Genomic DNA, 19,231 nt, shown 5'->3' on the forward strand with positions numbered 1-19,231 from the left:
ATACCCAAATGCGTCGATGTAATCATTATGAGCGCTTTCATACTCTGATCTATTGTGTTTTCAATACATACCAACAGCCTGAGGGCGCTATATGCACAATAATACTCCATATATGGAGCATGAAGAAGAGCCATAATCATGTGACATTCCAGGACGTCCTGAACACACACACAAAGCTAACGGACTTGTGTTCTCGTGGAGACCGGTCTTGCCAAGCTTCCTTGGAAGAACGAACTCGGAATCGGCCGCAATGACTTCTGGGACACCAGGCGAGTACTAGCTCAAGTCTGCATTCGATGCATCCTCGGTATCAAGAACACATCCGGGTTCTTTCATGCGTCCTCTGTACTTGCGTTCTTGAGAATTGGGTCTACTTAGGAATGTTTATTTCAAAAGATTCTATTGATAATGAATATATGAATGTGTGGAAAGTATTAGATAAATGTCAAATTAAACTTAACTCTTGGCTATTGCGTGATATAAGCTTATTAGGTAGAGTTTTTTTGACTAAGATGGATAGCATTTCTAGATTAATCTATCCTGCATACACATTAGCTATTTCAAATAGAGCCATTAAAAATTTTTATCAGGTTAACTTTGGTTACATCTGGAGGAAGAAAACACATTACATGAGAAGGGTAGAGATGACAAAAGATTATAAAGACGGAGGTTTACAAGCCATTGATTTTGATTCTATAAATGGGACCCTAAAAATTAACTGGTTGAAATCCTTTTTAAATCACAATAATTTTTGGTTTCATATTCCCAGAGAACTGTTTAAGAAATTAGGAGGAATAGAATTTTTACTAAGTTGTGACTTCACCGTTCAACGTCTGCCAATTAAATTATCCAAATTTCATCAACAGGTTTTGTTATACTGGAAGATTCTATATAATCACAATTTTACACCACACAAGACACCATTATGGAATAATAGATATATTACGGTTAGGAACAAATCTCTGTTTGACAAGAACTGGATGGAGAAAGGTATTTGGTCAGTGTCCCATTTAATTGATAGGAATAGTGAAATTATATCATATGAAAATTTCTGTGTTAAATATAATCTCATTTGCAATCGGGCCAAATTTGAATCTATTACTAAAGCCATCCCTAATTCTGTTATATGCCTAATTAAAGAAATTCTCTCTTATTCTGTCTCTATGATCCCACATATCCCAGCACTTTTAGTTGAAGGCCGTGATTTTAAAGGAAGCCAACTTTCAAACAAAACTGTTAGAAACAAATTTAACAACATTTATTTTCCTATATTAGCTTATAGAAACTCAATTTCACAATATTTCTCAAAAGATACCATTCACATACTTAGAACCAAATATTTAAAATTCCCTTTACCTCCCAAAGTTAAAGAAGTTCATTTTAAAATTTTAAATGGGATATATCCATCAAGTGAATATTTAAGACTTCGATTTGGATTTCACTCAAATAAATGTTTATTCTGTGATGATATTGAAACCACAGAGCATCTGTTTTTTCATTGTATGTATGTGGAGGCATTATGGTCTGATATTTATGACTGGCTTTACCCAAAGATACCTCACCTCGAAGAATTCACTGCAAAGGACATTATATATGGACTTATAATGAACAACAACAAAGATAACTTCCTGGTTAACAATATCCTCATGCTTGGGAAATTTTATGTTCACAAATCAAAATACCTAAAGATGAAACCAATGTTCTGTGCATTTCATGGTGAATTTGTTTCTTATACAAAAGCCCTCAAAGTGATAAAAAAGAAAAACGCAATTAGTCTTTTTTCCACCATAGAAGAATATGATTTAAAAGAAAAACCTTAGCCCCTTATTATTTTTATTTATTTATTTATTTATTTATTTATTTATTTATTTATTTATTTTGTTTTTATTGTCTTTGTGGTTATTTCATGCACCTGTTTTGTATGTTTTTCTATGTAAAGAATTACTAATACTGCCATATTGTTTGTACTTGAAAATTGTTCAAGAAAAAAAAGAAGAAAAAAAAGAATTGGGTCTGAACTTCGACGGTTAATGATGACGTAAAACGAGAACACAAGAGGCTTGTTTGAGATGCGCCTCGCCTCGCCTGACATGTAGTCGAGAGTAGGCGCTGCAGTGAGGGGAGGAGTGAACAAAGTGCAGGCAAGACGGACAGTTCTCTCTTCTCGCAGTGGATCTGACACCTGTGAGATCAAAGATGGATATCGCGGGATTCATCGGATTCACGCTCATGCACATGTGTTGCTAATAAACTGGATGCAATTTAAGTTCTGTTGCTTTTATATGAAAATAAATATAATGAACAAGACACCCAAAGTAGCCTACTTATTTAATTCCATTCCAAATACATGTTTATCAATCTTTTTTTTTTCTTTAATACAGACATGTGTTTTTATTTATTTTTTTAATAAAAATGACATTGCATAAACCATAGAGATCGCACTGTTAGATAGTTTGGGAATATTCACACATATACAATAAAACATGATATTAGAGTTTTAAAATCAAACATTTCAAAAGAGAACAATACATCACGGTTGTTTAAACCAATGAGCATTAAGCTGTGTCGTCAGCAAGTCGTTTCCCATCATGCTTGTGATCAGCGCAGTCAGCGGAGAGCAACTGCACTCGACTGCAGAATCTGACACGTGCGGCTTGCGCTCGGAGAGAGCGCGAGATGCATGCCGGTTAGAAATGTGTCCGAGTGCGGTCCGCCTTGCTCTGATGTCATGCTGACGTATGTCAAAAATCTCTCGCGAGCGCAAGGCACACCTGTCGGATTCTGCAGTCGAGCGCAGTTGCTCTCCACCGACTGCGCTGATCACAAGCATGATGGGAAACGACTTGCTGACGACACAGCTTAATGTTCATTGGTTTAAACAACCGTGATGTATGCAATGTCTGTGTTCCTACTTCCTACTACTTGTATCGCAATGATTTAATAAAGATAAAAGATAAAATTAAAAATTAAAAAAACAACAACCGTGATGTATTGTTCTCTTTTAAAATGTTTGATTTTAAAACTCTGATATCATGTTTTATGTATGTGTGAATATTCCCAAACTATCTAACAGTGCGATCTCTATGGATTATGCAATGTATTTAAAAAAAAAAAAAAAAAAAAAAAAACATGTCTGTATTAAAGAAAAAAGACTAATAAACATGTATTTGGAATGGAATTAAATAAGTACTTTGGGTGTCTTGTTCATTATATTTATTTTCATATAAAAGCAACAGAACTTAAATTCCATCCAGTTTATTAGCAACACTGTGCACGAGCGTGAATCCCGCGATATCCATCTTTGATCTCACAGGTGTCAGATCCACTACGAGAAGAGAGAACTGTCTGGCTTGCCTGTATGACGAGTGGATAGTGCCACGGATAACTTACCGAAGTCGACAGTCGTGTACTTTTACGTGACAGAAGGGGTACGCCGCACCACAGACGCGTGACACCAACGCGTGACTCCAACGTCGCACCACAGCACGCCGCACCACAGACGCGTCACACCAACGTGACGCCAACGTCGCATCACAATAAAATAATATCTATTTTCCCCCCTAGCTTTTCTTATCTTTCCTTTGTTATCTTTCTAATCAATCATTCTTTTCTTGTATTCTGATGACATTGAAAATATCACTGATACAAATTTTGTATTGTATACAAAGTTGTGTATGTCATTAATGTCATCTCTGAATGGTTTACAAACATAGTATTTTTTAAAAAAATAATTCACTCACTTTCTACTGGATATGAGGACTATGCAAATTATACACCATCAAAGTCACAACTTTTTGCACAATTATTAACAACAACTTTAAAGTTGAACAGATAAATTCATTAATTGTAATCTATAAACATAATATTCTGGAATGTGTCATTCTGAGTTTTTACTTTTGAAGGTGGTAATAATTTTAATTTACACAGTTGACCATAATGGGCGAATACACAATATAAAACTATTCACGATATTGTTTACAGGAGAAGGTGACAAGAAAGTATTTTAATAGCCTATATTATTTTCAAGAAATCAACAATGAAAAAATATAAGACAGGGAAATAGTCTTTTAGTCACAAAATGCAAAACAATGTAGGTTCATGTTCAAATGTTCAAGGCTGTCAGTGTCGACTATTTTATTTATATATTTTTTGGTCATAAAGATAGATCTGAAGTGAACAATAGCCTTTATGACTTAAATACATATTACAAATCAGGCAATATAATTGGTTCAAATAAAGTAGGGTATTAAAAGTAATTAATTATTTTATTTTATTTAACAACACTATTAAAATACATGAAGAAATATATAAACAATGAACATATGTATATTATGTACAAATGCCAACAGAGGGCGCAAGAGGGCTGACGATTACACTTTACATCAAGAGCAGTACTACGGTGACGCATAGCTGCTGCCACATACATATTATTTTTCCCCCTCAATTATGTTGTAATAACGAGATCTTGTGTCGTTTTAACGTCATCTTTTCTCGTAATAACGTGATCTTATGTCGTTAAAACGACATATTTTTCTCGTAATAACGAGATGTCGTTAAAAACGACATCTTTTTTTGCCTTTATAAGTACATGTGTAGTCATGTACAAAATATGCCTTTATCCACATAAAATTGACAGCCTATCGCGCCTTTATCACACTTCTACGTTCAAAAAGCTTAAGCAAATAGTAACAGCCCCCAATCAGGCAAAATGAATCAATGAGGCCCTTTTTTAAAATATATTTTATATAGGCCTATAAGTTTTTTTTATATATATAATATATTATATATAGCCTAAGATTTCTTTTTGTTAATAGGCTATATCTTCATTACCTAGAGATATAATTAAACAAAAAGTAGTCAAAACACATCTAACAGAACATAGCCTAAGTTGTTTATTTTTTACAACATTGTGTTCTTATTTTGTTTAATTAACGAAATGTCAATCTTCATCTTTATAACAGAAGATACAATACAAAAATCTTCAAGATACAGCCATATAGGCTACAATCTTCACATGTATAACGGATTATCACCTTATAAACAGTCCTTTGTGTGGTGGAATAAGCAATGCTATAGAAATATATGGTTACCGGTAGTATAATTTAAACTTTATTTTATTATTTTATTTGTTCATTAACTAATTATGCTAACTCAACTAATTTAATGTAAAGAGCTGGATACTAATTACTAATTAAATAATGTCAAATATTAAATGTAGGCTATTGATTAGAGTTGCCATAGACTGAAGGATTTTTCTAAACTAGTAGTAATTTATTTAAGCAATTAGGACTAATCTCACGTTTAAATTCAATCCTGGGTGTATATATGGCTATTCCGCGCTCAAGCGCATTAAACTTGCCGCAAAGCACCGGCAAAAGTAGGCTAATGATATAATAAATGTGTCTGAAAAAAATAATGAAGCATTTAAATTGTTTATTAATGAACTAGTCTTTTCTAAATCAGTGTAGGCTGCCTGCAAACATATCTACATCTCCGCTGTAATTTAGCCTCTAGAGATGCGCCTTTCATACGGACAGGATCACATAATCAGATGGTATACCGTAGGCTATTTGCTTTCGATTGGATTTTTTTTCGTTGGTGGATAACATTTTTTTTTTTTTATATAAACTTTATATAGATAGTTATATTTCTCATGTCTGTGAGGCTTGTCTATACACTGTTTTTCGGTTCATTTTTTAGACGCGCTCGAATTCACAGAGATCATGAAAGCGCGCCCTGTTCGTTTTATTTTATTTTACAAAAGCACAACGTTTTCTTGTTGTTGAGAGTTTACACAAATAAAAGTAGTTGCGACTGATGTATTATTCTTTTCTGTATGACCAGAAATGATGGAGTATTTAAGTTGTTTCCACTGTTGATAGGAAAATGCGAGTGATGGCACCGGCGCCTCCATGTCATGCAGTGCACACTCCGCACAAACACTTGGATATTCGCTTCATAATAGCGAACATTTATCTAGGTTAACGTTAGAGCGAGCGGCCATGCCAGACTGATAAGTCCTCTTCATGTTTAACAAATCAAATTCTGTTTTATTTTATTGCGACAGTTTGAAAAGGACGACTGAAACACTTAGCCTATACAGATAAACGGCCAACGCTGGTGTTTTTCTTTAAACAAATTCGTTTAGTCTTTAAAATAAATATTGTTTGTGGGCTAATTAATGCCACAATAATTTGTTTATTTTATTGGCTACTTTTATTTTTCATTTTTGTTTTGCATTGAATACCATTTAAAGGATTTGCTGTGCACCGCAATGCCATCCTCCCATAGAAAGCCACGTTAAGAGCCACCTTTATTTTCTTTATAATAAAGGGTTTCTATCGGAAAACGCTTAACGCATAATTAAATGCATTGCGTTCATATTCTGGGCTCATCTGCTTTTCTGTAGGATAGTATGGTTTATTAATAAGGTGTGTAGGCTACAGCATTTGTTCTTTATCACTGAAGTAGCCTATTAAGCCACATTAAGCTTTTTCTTTATTATAAGGGTTTTCTATGGGAGGAAAATGCTTAGCCTAATATGCAATTAAACACAATGTTCGTATTCTGGGCTCATCTGCTATTAATAAGGTGTGTACAGAATTTGATCATTTAACATGAATGTCCGTTGGGGGCTGTTATTTCTTCAGCTTTTTGAACGTATGATAAAGACATGATTGGCTATCAATTTTATGTGGATAAAGGCATATTTTGTAGCCTACATGACTACACACTTGAGTGGAAAACATTATATGTATGTGGCAGCAATGCGTCACCGTAGTTTTTCATAAACTTCGATTTATGAATAAAGAATTTTCCAAGCAAAATTATTAAGTTGACTATATATTGTACAGAGAAATTTGAGTCAGAAAATTAAAAGAAGATATCAAAATTAGATATATGTAGACTATGTTTGAGCCATGTTGTCCATTAATGAAACATTGGCTATATCATTCCACAGAGAAGAGCTATGTGAGCAATTATAGAATGGTCTAACGTTTCCGTTTTCATAAAGCAAAAGCTGCATTTTTCGTCTACGGTATAAATTTTTAGATAATCTTGTTACAGGGGTAATAATGGTAAATAATTTTAAATGATATTTCTTTTACTTTGTTTGTAATTAAAAATGTATGTGGGTTACTCCATGCTCTACTCCAATTCATATTTTCATACAAGGGGGACCATTTGTATCTGGAGGCAGGGATAGATTTTGCAAATAAAATATTTTTTATTACTTTGTTGTTAACTTTTCTGTCTAGAAAAGACAGACCATTTATTGAAACACTGCTGTAGAAAGACCAACAAGTTAGAGCCTGTTTATGGAATATTCGCTTCTTTTTTGATGACAAATTTAAAATTAAGATAGGCTTTAATAAAACAAAAATTCACTTTAAAGAAAAGCTTCCTACAAAACAAAACAAAAATCATGTCTCCCGATAGGCCTATAGCCTATTGCAAATCCAATCTTACTCATGCTATTCACTTTTCGTTATCAACATGGGAAAAATAACATTATAGGCCTATTGGGACGACGTGTGTATCAGGCGTCTTATTAGGCGACGTACTGAGGGACGACGTGTGTATCAGGCGTCTTATTAGGCGACGTGCCTGGTTCAGACGTTATGATTTTTTATACATTTCTCACGTACGCCGTCGCCACGTCGCCGTAAGGTATACGTTACTACTGTGACGCCGCCGTGACGTCGCCGCCGGTCTGTCGTCTGACGTCTCTATCAATCCCATTCAAAAATAGACACGGACTGACGGCGACGGAAGGGTAGACTGCTCCTTCGCCTTCTTCAGGGTAGACTTAGAAAAGGCATGATCTACCCGCCATACGCCTGCGCTTTTTTCACTCCTCCCCTCACTGCAGCCGCCTACTCTCGACTACATTTCAGGCGAGGCGAGGCGCATCTCAAACAAGCCTAAACACTCGCTGTGTCCCAATGTGAAGGCTGCATCCTCTGAAGGCCGTATTTGAAGGCCGATTGGCCGCATTTGAAGGCCGGTTGCGTCATCGCGGCGCGACGAAGGCTACCCTGATTCAAAAGCGACGCCAAATGCGTCCTTCGTTTCCCCGTGAAAGGAAGGATACATAAATGAACACTTAGCGTCCTATCCTACCCTATTCTACCCCATAACTCATTGCGCGCCGTTGACGACAGCATTTATTTATTTATTTATTTATTTATTTATTTTTAAAGGCGGTCGAGACTGGAGTTCGGTGGTGGACAGCAAATTCACATTTAAATGTAAGTATTATGTTTTCATTTATTTAAATGGCTAGCGAAACCGAGTTAAAGTTTATTATAAACTTCATCTTAACTCCTTCGTCACCATTGCGTGGCTTCATTTATCAGGTAGTTTGAGGCAAAACTTGTGCTAATATTAGTTTAACGACCTATTTGTAATATTTGCACTAGTCTATCTCACTTGTGTATTATAAGAAATATCACTCACCCTATAAAGCCCACAACAATAAGAAAAGCAGTAGATAAGGCAATGGGGTTTCACTTTTATGTGTTTTTGTAGTGCTGTCATGAAAGCTATGTGGTTTTAACCAAATTTGAGTATATAGAAATATGATTTCTTAAGTATTTTGTATGCATGTCTTGATGTGTCATATTTTGCAGTGTTAACAATGCACTTAAGATTGCACCTCTGTGTTAAGCTTTTTTAGAGCAATTCAGGAGAAAAAAAATACAAAGTAAGAAAGTTAATACACGCATCTTTGCTGAAATGTATTGTGCTGTTGTTGTTAACAAGCCATGGTTAATTTGCTCTGCCCTTAGGATTGCAAGTGTCCTGGGACAGGAGAGGGTGTGAGTGGGAAACCCACTGCTGAAACTTGGCCCTGGTTTGTCCTCAGTTCAGCAGTGGGTGCCCACTAGGGCTGGGTATTGTTAAGAATTTCACAATTCGATTTGATTTCGATTCTTGAGGCTTCGATTCGATTTCGATTCGATATTGATTTATTAGCTTCGATATCGATTCAATAATAAGTAAATACACAAGTAATTAAGTACCTGAGTATATTTTTAAATAATGTGTGCAGTATTACCAATGTTTAAGAACAAATTGACCCCAGCTTGTTTCCTGTCATGGTTTATTTAGCAGAACAAACTGTACAATATTGTACATGTGTTGAATACAAACCACAACTGTAACAAACAGGTGCTTTATTAACACCTCTAAAGTGCATGTAACTGTAAGTAGAAGAAAGTATATTTCTTTCTTCCTATACATTCAAGTTATAAAAGAAATGTAAACAGAAGCACAAAATGTGCATACTCGTTAAAAAAAAGTGCAACCATAGATATTATAACATTACAAAGTGCTATTTTGTCAATAACACTGAACAGCTGATCAGAGAACCTTTGGCTTATTTACTGTGCCTATATGTAGGATACATTACAGACATTTCCATCATATAACTCATAACATTTTAGAACAATAACATGTTAACTCTGAAGCATTTGTTATCAAACTAGTGCACATGCAGGTTTTTGTTCAAAAAAAGCAGCTGGTCTACATGCTCAGGCGTCAGTGCACTTCTCTGGGCTGTGACAATGTCACCAGCTGTTGAGAAGACTCTCTCAGCTGGTACACTACTACCAGGAATACAGAGGTATCGCTTGGCTTGGCATGACAAAAGAGGGAATTCCACCTCATGTTCCTTCCACCAGCTGAGTGGATTAGTGCTGAGTGGTACTGGTTTTACCTCTTTGTACTTCATCACCTCATCTACTGCATCATCTCTTGTTTTTATGGAGTCTGCTTCTGGAGTATATGTCTGCCCAAGGAGATCTGCCAATGCACAAGAGTCTCTTTTCTTCTTGGATGGGGGTCCAGAGTCCTCAGCTGCTTCTGCTTCATTGGTCTCTGCATTTATTGGTCCACTCTGTTGAGAAAGCAAAGGAATTGTATTGTAAATAGTTATCACCCTTTTCGAAATAGTTTATATAACAATATAGTTAGGTTTAAATTCATAATTGCAGTGTATCATTAATAATAAAAATACATAATGTTTTTATTCACACTATACAGTACTTACTGAGCTTTTTTCAGTTGCCAGTGTCTTAGTGTTATCAGTGAGTTGGGCGAAGTCTTCCTCACGCTCATCATCAGTCAAAAAAGGCAGGGCCTTAAAGCGTGGGTCCAGGGCAGAAGCTAAGTAGAGTTGTTCCTTTATGCCTGTGTACCTTAAAATACATATAATACATTTCTATTACAAAAAAAATATATAAAAATGATCATTATGAAATTAGTATAATACAAAACAACTGTCTTAGAATAAAGTGTCATAATGATAATAAATACCTTTTCTGGAGATCCTGATGCACAGCAGATTTCATCTCCTTCACCATCACAGGATCACTCGGGGCCGGATGCATCTCTTCCAGAAGTCTTGCTCTCAGAGGGGCGATGACAGAGAGAGTTGGGGTTCCTTCTTGAGATATTACTAAGGTGGCTTTCTTCAGTGGCTTCAGAGCCAGTGCAACAGCCTCTGCTGCTGTTATGTGTGCCTCTGTAAGGGAGCTCAGATCTTTCTCTTGTTTTCTTATCTCAGGGGCAAGTAGTGCAGCAGAGATGGCAGCTTGCTGTTCTAAAAATCTTTCCACCATGTCAAATGCACTATTCCAACGTGTTGGTACATCGGTCACTAACTTGTGCTGTGGCAGGTCCAGCAGTTTCTGGGTTTTTTTTAGTTCGTGGCTGGCTATGGTGCTCCGGTGGAAAAATGCAGAGATCCGCCTCAGTCTGCCTAGAAGCCTTGATACTGCAGGCATCTTGAGAGCAGCCTGTGATGCCAAGTTTAGGACATGTGCAAAACAGCCAATGTGCAATGTCTCTGTCAGTCCAACTGCTCGTAGCATGTTAGCTGCGTTATCTGTTACAATTGCTGGCACTTTGTCATTCAAGCCCCATTCATTCATTGCCTCTGTGAGCAATTTAGCAATATTGTTCCCTGTGTGGCTTTCAAAGAGCGCTCTGGTCTGCAGGATGTTTGACACAAGGACCCAATCAGTTGAAATAAAATGAGACGTGATGGTTACGTACGGGTCGGTCGCTCTGGAGGTCCAGCCATCGCAGGTAAGCGCCACTTTTTCCGCCGACATTAAGGACTCCAAAACCTCCGTCTTAACCTCCATGTAAAGCTTTGGCATGGCCACTTCTGTGATGTGTTTACGCATAGGTATGGCATACCGTGGCTCAAGTGTGTTGACCATGTATTTAAAGCCCACGTTTTCACCAACACTATATGGGCGTAAGTCTTTACCGATGTAGACGGCCACGGATCCTGTTATCTTCTGTGCACGAACGGAGCCTGAAGGATATTTGCAGTGAAAGGCTTTGTCGAGTTGTGTCTGTTTAGAATCATTCGGCTTAGCCACGCTGGATTGTTTTTGTTGCATTAGATCTGCATGGTGTCGAGCTAGGTGGTTGCGCAAGTTAGTTGTGTTGTTACAATATTTAAGAACGGTGTGGCAATGCTTACAGACCACTTTGGTTTCATCCACCTCTTCATTTGTTCCCGGCTTACAGTGGAATCCAAAATGAGCCCAAACGTCGGCTTTTAACGTTGGTGGTGCAGGCTTGAACGGAGTGCAGCTGCTGTCCGTCATCTTGCTGTTTTGGTAAAGCGCGTCTTGTACAACGCTGAACGCTCTCACTAGAGTGTTGCCCACAGCGCCGCCACTGGCCGGTGGGCTGAATCGATTCATAGGATTTGATGAATCGATATTGAATTGAGAAACAAATAATTGCAATGCATTGATGAATCGATATTTTTACCCAGCCCTATTAAAAAACTTTTTTTTTAAATACACACTATATCAATTAGAGTTATATGTTTCTGCAGAGAAAGGTCTTAGCTATTTAACCATGTAAAGGAACAGGTTCTAAATAAAAACACATTTTTAACAAATAAACATGTTTCCCTTCAGAACTGGATTTGTGTCAACTTCGTCAGACACACTTAAAAGTATACAATTTTAATTCTTCAAATCCAACAAGAATCTAAAGTTCTGAAGTATATTGTAATAGTGTTTAGTTACTCTGATATGTAAAAAAATTACAATATATAAACTTTAGGTGTGATGTCACACTATTCTGAAAACTCAGATTTCTAAATATTTGCATTTTCAAACTTTGATTTTAATTTCAATATTGTAAAAACAAATTCCTTAAATAAATAAAACATGAGAGGATGTAGATCAGATGGTCCTTTATTACAAAAACAACATAAACTGAAGGAAGAATATTTGTTTTTCCCCAAAAAATAACAAAAACATTCATACATCCAACGGTGTTGACGAAGATCTGACGGTGTTGACGGAAAAACTGACGGTGTTGACGGAAAAACTGATGGTGTTGACGAAGATCTGACGGTGTTGACGGAAAAACTGACGGTGTTGACAAAAAATGTTTGAATGTTTTACCTCCGATTTGTGAAATGTTCACCTGTTTGTCATGATGTGTTCTGACAATAAAGAGTAGTTTAAAACCACAATTAACGCTCTGTTTTCTACAACTTTAACTTAGGAGCAAAAATCTGCCTTTAAACTTGAAAGAAATAAAGATTTGACATTTATCGTGATAATTATCGATATCGACTGATATAAAAAAAATTACCGTGATCATTTTTTTTGGCCATATCGCCCAGCTAGTGTTGCACGGTGTACCGATACTTCAAAAGTATCGCGATACTCGGAAATGAAAAACGTCACGATACCTAAATTGTTCAGTATCGATACTTAAAAAAAAAAAAAAATAAAAAAAAAAAACGCCTCCCTATGGAGGTCTGTGTTTTTTTCCTGACGCACGCAGCAAAGAACCTGCCGCTGTCAGTGTCATGTGACAAAACCATGGACAAAACACTACAGCGAGATGGCTGCATGTGCGAGCACAAGTGGTCCACGACTCGTAGAAAAAGATGACGCGAGGAGTGACATATGGTACGTTGCCTACCTTTCTCTGTTGCACGGTGCACCGATACTTCAAAAGTAAATCGGAAATTAAAAACGTCACGATTCCTTAATTTATTAGTATCGATACTTCTAAGAATGACTGCGTTCCAGATTTGTAAGGCCGGCGAGTCGACACACTGGCTGCGTGTCGTGTCCGTTTTTATTTCGGCTCCCATGTTAACTGCCTGCGTGACACGCGTCTGGGCGCAGCTCGAGACGCACGGAAAACGCGTGCATGCTACAAATAGAACCGACGCCTATTTTTCACGCGACACGCAAGCGTGTTGGGAGCGTTTCCAGGCAAAATAGAATAGGAAAAGATGTTTCTATGTCATTTTGACACGAATACATATTAATAAATGACATTTTGATGTTTGAACGTTTTGACATAAATACAATAAATGTCATTTAAAAAAAATATTATCGATTTTCAAATATTGCACCTCTCAATACAGAACAAATTATTCTGTAGCCTATTTTGCCGTCAACACTGCCGACGTTGTCTTTGCTGCTATATATTTATGTTTAACATGAAGTATAGGCCTTCCACAACTCTCTCCCCAGATGTCAAATATATCACCAATGAGGCTTATCATATGTTACCAATATTAAACATTGTTTAATATAAACGCTGTTCATATTTTTATTCAAAGTTCAAGATAAAGATAAAGCTTTATGTTTCTTATGATAAATGAGATAATGCTGCTAAATTTATATATTTTTTTACCTTGAATGTCATTGCTCTAATTTATTAGGGGTTCAAGCACGAAGTGCTGAACACCTATTGTTATTGTAAGGATTTTTATTATTATTATTTTCCCCTAAAACGCATCGTGCAGCCCAAACCGTAAATGCTGGAGACTTGAAACTCAGCCAAATGGTAGACCTCAATTTGGGGAGAACCTATCAAAGTATGACAACGATTGGCCAATAGGTGGCGCTACAGCAAGCAAAAGTATGAAATCAGCCATAACTCCTAGACCGTTTGTCATAGACTCAAGTATCTTATATCACTGTAATCCTTGGCTCAAGACGGACAAAATGTATATCTCCGATTTCATTTCCGCCTGGAAAAATTTTCCGCCATTTTGAATTTTGTCCAAAACCTACTTTTGCGAACTAGTCCCTGGTTTTTTGCCTGATCGGAACCAAAAAAGTGCATACATGTTCTCTGGAGTCTGGTTATCAATAATTATCGAAAAAAAGTTGAAATTTCGATCCACGGTTGCTAAGGGGCGTCAAAACGTTTGCAGGAGGCGGAGCTCATTTTACTAAAATGGCTATAACTCGTGAACGAAATGAGATATTTTCACCAATCTCGGTACACATGTGTAAGAGGTCAATCTGAGGTCACAGTAAAAAAATTGCGGCGATTGGCCACATGGTGGCGCTATAACATGAAAAAAACATAAAACAGGCTATAACCACCTGACCGTTAGTCCGATTGACTTGAAAATTGGTATGCAGTGTCTTGGTCCAAGGTGTCATGTATGTCTATGAGGACATTGGTGTATCTCAAAAAACATGGCCGCCATCGGCCAATGAAGTTTGAGCACCTATTAGACAAGGTTAACGGTGGCTGATTGAAACAAAACTCAGTGGGCATGTTCGACTCATGGCCCTAGAGGTCTGTAAGAATTTTGAAAGAAATCGACCACTAGTTGGCGCTAACAAGGTTTACGCCCTCTGTAATCATGTGGTGTTGCACACATCAACACAATATGCATATCATTTGATAGATCTGCTCATGCTGAACAACTTTGCCTCAAGAATCACTGCTGTCAATCAAACCGTTCATTAAATATTTGCAAACATGTTAAAAACCTACTTTTGCGAACTAGTCCCTGGTTTTTCGCCCGATCAGAACCAGACCAGTCTAGGGCAATTCTCTGGACTCTCTAGATCAATAATTATCGAAAAAAAGTTGAACTTTTGCATTTGAAAGGCTGTAATAGGGTCATTTAGAAAATGGGCGTGGCAAAATACACTAAAAAGCCTATAAATCCTTAATAAAAACTCAGAACTTCACAAAAATTGATGAGCATATGTGACATAACATGCTAAAGAAGCATGGAAATTTTTATGGAGATCGGACCATAGGTGGCGCTATAACTGTTAAAAAGCTTTAAAACCATATATTTCCCATGGTAAACTACCTGTATTGGCTGTAAATGGTCTTTTCCGTCTATTATGTCATGCTTGCTAAATAAAACGTAATAACTTTTGATGCTTTTGTGCTTAAAGGCCTTAATTGCTTGAACCCCGCTAAATGCTGCTTGCAGCTTTAATTTTTTATATTTTTGTATTTCATATTTTGTTCAAATGTTTAATATATCTGCTGTTAATATGTTAATTTATTAGTGTGTTATATGATTAGAATGTTGTCCCGGTTTTAAAATAAAGCACAGCAATGATATTTTCAGGAAAAGTATCGAAAAAGTATCGAAATCGCAATACTTGACTTGGTATCGGTATCGAAACAATAATTTTGGTATCGTGACAACACTACGCCCAGCCCTACACTGGCTTCTCATTTCTCTATCTCTGTCTCTACATATATATATATATATATATTAAAGTACTGGCAAAGTTACACGTTACACAATAATAAGCAGACCACTGCCTGCCCATTCTCTACAAGTCAGATGCGTACGGTTAAATTATGTAATGCATGCTATGTATGTGCATTTATGTGTAAATAAAACCCTGAAATAACAGTTTAACCCTTCACTATATTCACAAATAATATTATATTCGCACATTAAGAGGTTATTGGTGGATTTGTCAACTCCGTCAGCTTACAGGTCAACTCCGTCAGACATAGAACCTGACGGAGCTGACGTCTGACGGAGTTGACGTAACAGCATGTATTTTCCCGCCAAAACATGTATTGTACACTGCAGCTAGGTAGTTTATCCTCAGTTGCTAGCTGTCCCAATAACCTCACTAAAATGCTTAAATTCAATCCACTATGGTTTAAAAAAAGTATCTTAACAGAAAGATGGTATTGACATGGTGCAGCTGTGACCATAGGAATATTGACATTGTTTGTCTAAAATATAAAAAGAAATTAAAACGCACCAGAACATGTGTGGTAGTGCTGCATTCACCACAGGCAGGGAGATGAAAAGGGGTCCTCAGGGATATAGCTGACCATGCTATTTCCTGATTTAAAGAGCTTTATGAAAAAACCTGACGGAGTTGACAGAAACTGAGGACACAACTTTAATAGGCAGATTTTTATGGAAAATATTGTTTGATGTTCACTTCATGCATTGTTTTGTATATTGATACCCCTTATTTTTTATTTGATATATATATGTTTTCACAATTTAGAGCTTTTTTTAAGTTTTTTGGGATGGTTAATATTGTGACCTCTTGCTGAGGACAAGTGCAATAACATGGACCTTCTAACCACAGACCATACATTTAAACAAATTTTCCCCAAAAAGATAAAAAGGGTTATTCTAAAAATCAGATAGGTATATACAATTCCTTTAGATTTAACTTTGTAAGTATGTCAATCATGATGAATTTCTTAATTTTTGCTATAAATTAGACTTTTCTATGTGGGACATGTTTTGTCCCGACTCTCAAGAATCAGTGATATATATATTTTTTTTTACACAAACATTTTACATAAACCACAATTAGCGATTCTCTTCCATTAAACATTAACTAAAGCTGGCTACATAAAATACAACTACTGCCTAGATTCACGAGAGGACGGCTAAAGTGACCAGTTTCGTCAACTTACCGCGAGCGCGCTTCGGGAACACTGACGCCGCCTTCACACTGGCAGTTGAAATCAGCTCCGTAATACGCAATACGCCCCCAGCGGACGTCGTACTACACCGTTGAAAAGCTTCGGAAGCGAGTAGAACAAAAATGGTGGAGAGATTAACGGTTGATTTTGTCAGTGTCAGAATGTACAATTCTGTATGATCTCTCTGATGAGGGTTATAGAGACATTAATCGGAAGGCTGCTGAGTGGAGGAAAGTTCCCCAGGACGTTGATATGTCAGGTCGGCTAAATGTGATATAGTGGTATATAGGGCTTTTAATTGTATTAACTGCCCTAATAACGTTAGAAAATCATGAAAATAAAAAAATGACATGACAACTTATCGTTATAAAATCATTATTTATTTTATTAAAAGTTGAGAATTCAGGTTTGTTTATCAGTACCATAGCAACGCTAACTTCCGCTGGAATTGTCGGATAGGAACCGTCCGTAGCCTTTCGCAAGAGTTACATTTTTTGAACGCATCCGGATGACCGGATGACGCAACGGACACGTTTTTTTTCGCACCGCACTCGTTCGGACCCGGTTCGCACCCATTCGCATGCGGTCTGCGAATCTCCATAGGAAATGAATGACTTCCGGTCGTTTCGTAGCCGTATCGGAGCTGATTTCAACTGCCAGTGTGAAGGCGGCGTGAGAGTGACGGGGTTCAGTGCTGGAGCTGTCGGCTGCGCCTGCTCGTGCTCGTGCTCGTCTACACGCGTCACTTCCGCGTCCCTCAGTTGCCATGGCAGTCCATGGGAGAGTCGTAACTCTCTGACCAATGTTGGCGTTCCGCACACGACACGACGGCGGCTGTAGAGCGCAGAAGCTGAGTCCCGGGAGCTGTGGGCGATCGAGACATTCCGGCCGGACGCAGAGAGAGCTAGTAGGCTAGTAGCCGTGTCTCTTCTTCCCTCATTGGGTCTCAGCATCGAGTCTTCTGAGGTGAGGAGAGCAGATCACGGGGTTTCTCATATACACAACCATCACACACGCTATACAGCTTGATTAAGCGACAGTTTGAGATCTGTGAAGAGAATGAATGGATATCGATCTCAAGTGTCATACTGGAACAGATTCTGCTAAATGCTCTACATTGAGCCTATAATGAGCCAAATCAATACTAATAAATATGAATCGCGTTTTACTCTGGGAACAATCAGTGATGCGCGGGTCAATGTATTTATACAACCGCACCCGACCGATGTTTTCAACTAACACGCCCGCAACTCGGACCGAAAAAAAAAAAAAAATTTTACCTGACCCGCATTTTTTAAAAGTAGTAGGCTAAATGCTCTCTTAATATAACTTAATATATTCAAATTTTGTCAAGAATTATAAAAAAAATCGTCAATAAGCTCATAATTTGTACTAAAATAGTCTAAATGTTTAGTTTTAAAAACTATTTTAAAAAGCTGGCTATGTGTATTTTGATGTTTCTGCGCAAGTTCAGCAGACAGTGAGGTTCGGGTTTGTTCCGATCAGAGCTCGTGAGCGGAGAGCGCATCTCTGAATATTCCGCTCCGCTCGTTCATTCCGCAGGGTCGCTCGCTCAATCCAGAATGGCCTGAGCCTGGCTCGAAAATATGTGGAATAAGGGCTGCCTCCGACTAATTTTTTTTTTTTTCTAGTCGACTAGTAGTTGTTCATTTAAGCCATTCGTGGACAAATCGCCCCTTTATATTAATTTAATTACTTAAATAGGCTATAGCCTACAGGATAATAAGCGTTATGACCGCACGCATAAAGCTTGCCACAAAGAACCGGTTAAAGTAATGATTATGAATGTGTCTAAATTAGCAAGGAGACATTTAATTGTAGCCTATATTTCTCAAATCTGTGAGGCACAAGCTGAGTTTCGGCGCCCTCCAGTTCACATGCAATGCAAGTGATCGTGCCGGCGCCTTATTACATTGTCTGCTATATAGGGCTGAACGATACATCGAATTTTCATTGTCATCGCGATATGAACACATCGCAACAGACAGCCTGACCCGATGAATAATGCCTGGTTCAGATTACAAGATTTTTGTGTCTGTTATGATAGTCACGGAGTCAGATTAGGCCACGTTTTTGACTCCTAAAATCTTGTCGTGTTGTGGACAAGAAACATGTCAGACTACACTAGGGCTGTCCCCGACTATGGATTTTCATAGTCGAATCAGAATCGTCATGTCTTGCCTATAGTCGACTAATAGTCGAATCATGTGTATGGGGGTGGGGCTTTAACGTTTCAAAGCCGCGATGTACAGAAAATCACACAAAGATATAGAAGAAAATGTATAAAAACATTTTTGATCAATAAAACTAAGAAATAACATAAATAACTCCAGAAAGGCCACACTGCAGATTTGCATTTCACATGCAAATCAAATTAAATCGGCTAAATTACCTGTGCGAGCAGGCCAGCCTACAGCACAACATCGATGCACCGAAAAAATAAACAATTAATTCACTAAATTAAATTAGAACA

At 37.4% G+C, this 19,231-nt stretch overlaps 2 protein-coding genes and 1 long non-coding RNA gene across 4 annotated transcripts in view; 2 read left to right on the forward strand and 1 right to left on the reverse strand.

Moving 5' to 3' along the window:
* LOC309480540 overlaps positions 1-19,231 on the forward strand; it is a 188,235-nt gene that overhangs the window by 33,368 nt on the left and 135,636 nt on the right. The gene's annotated exons all lie outside the window — the stretch shown is intronic.
* The window catches only part of LOC309479782 (uncharacterized protein), a 59,636-nt gene continuing 48,435 nt past the window's right edge, over positions 8,031-19,231 (forward strand). Inside the window, exon 1 of one of the 2 annotated variants that reach the window (XM_082143969.1) lies at positions 8,031-8,252. The gene's annotated coding sequence lies outside the window, so the exon portion shown is untranslated. Of the gene's footprint in view, positions 8,253-17,506; positions 17,704-19,231 lie in introns of those variants that run through there. The other variant, XM_082143968.1, reaches the window with a different exon arrangement.
* LOC309505501 (E3 SUMO-protein ligase ZBED1-like) lies at positions 8,893-11,627 on the reverse strand (the record flags this gene model as incomplete). The annotated part of the gene is made up of 3 exons (XM_082178893.1): positions 8,893-9,901; positions 10,055-10,202; positions 10,321-11,627. The coding sequence occupies 3 exons, from the start codon at positions 11,625-11,627 to the stop codon at positions 9,488-9,490; spliced, it is 1,869 nt and encodes a 622-aa protein (XP_082035019.1). The 3' UTR covers positions 8,893-9,487.

The sequence above is a fragment of the Leuciscus leuciscus genome (assembly GCF_965113295.1).
Source record: "Leuciscus leuciscus genome assembly, chromosome: 1".
Classification (NCBI taxonomy): domain Eukaryota; kingdom Metazoa; phylum Chordata; class Actinopteri; order Cypriniformes; family Leuciscidae; genus Leuciscus; species Leuciscus leuciscus.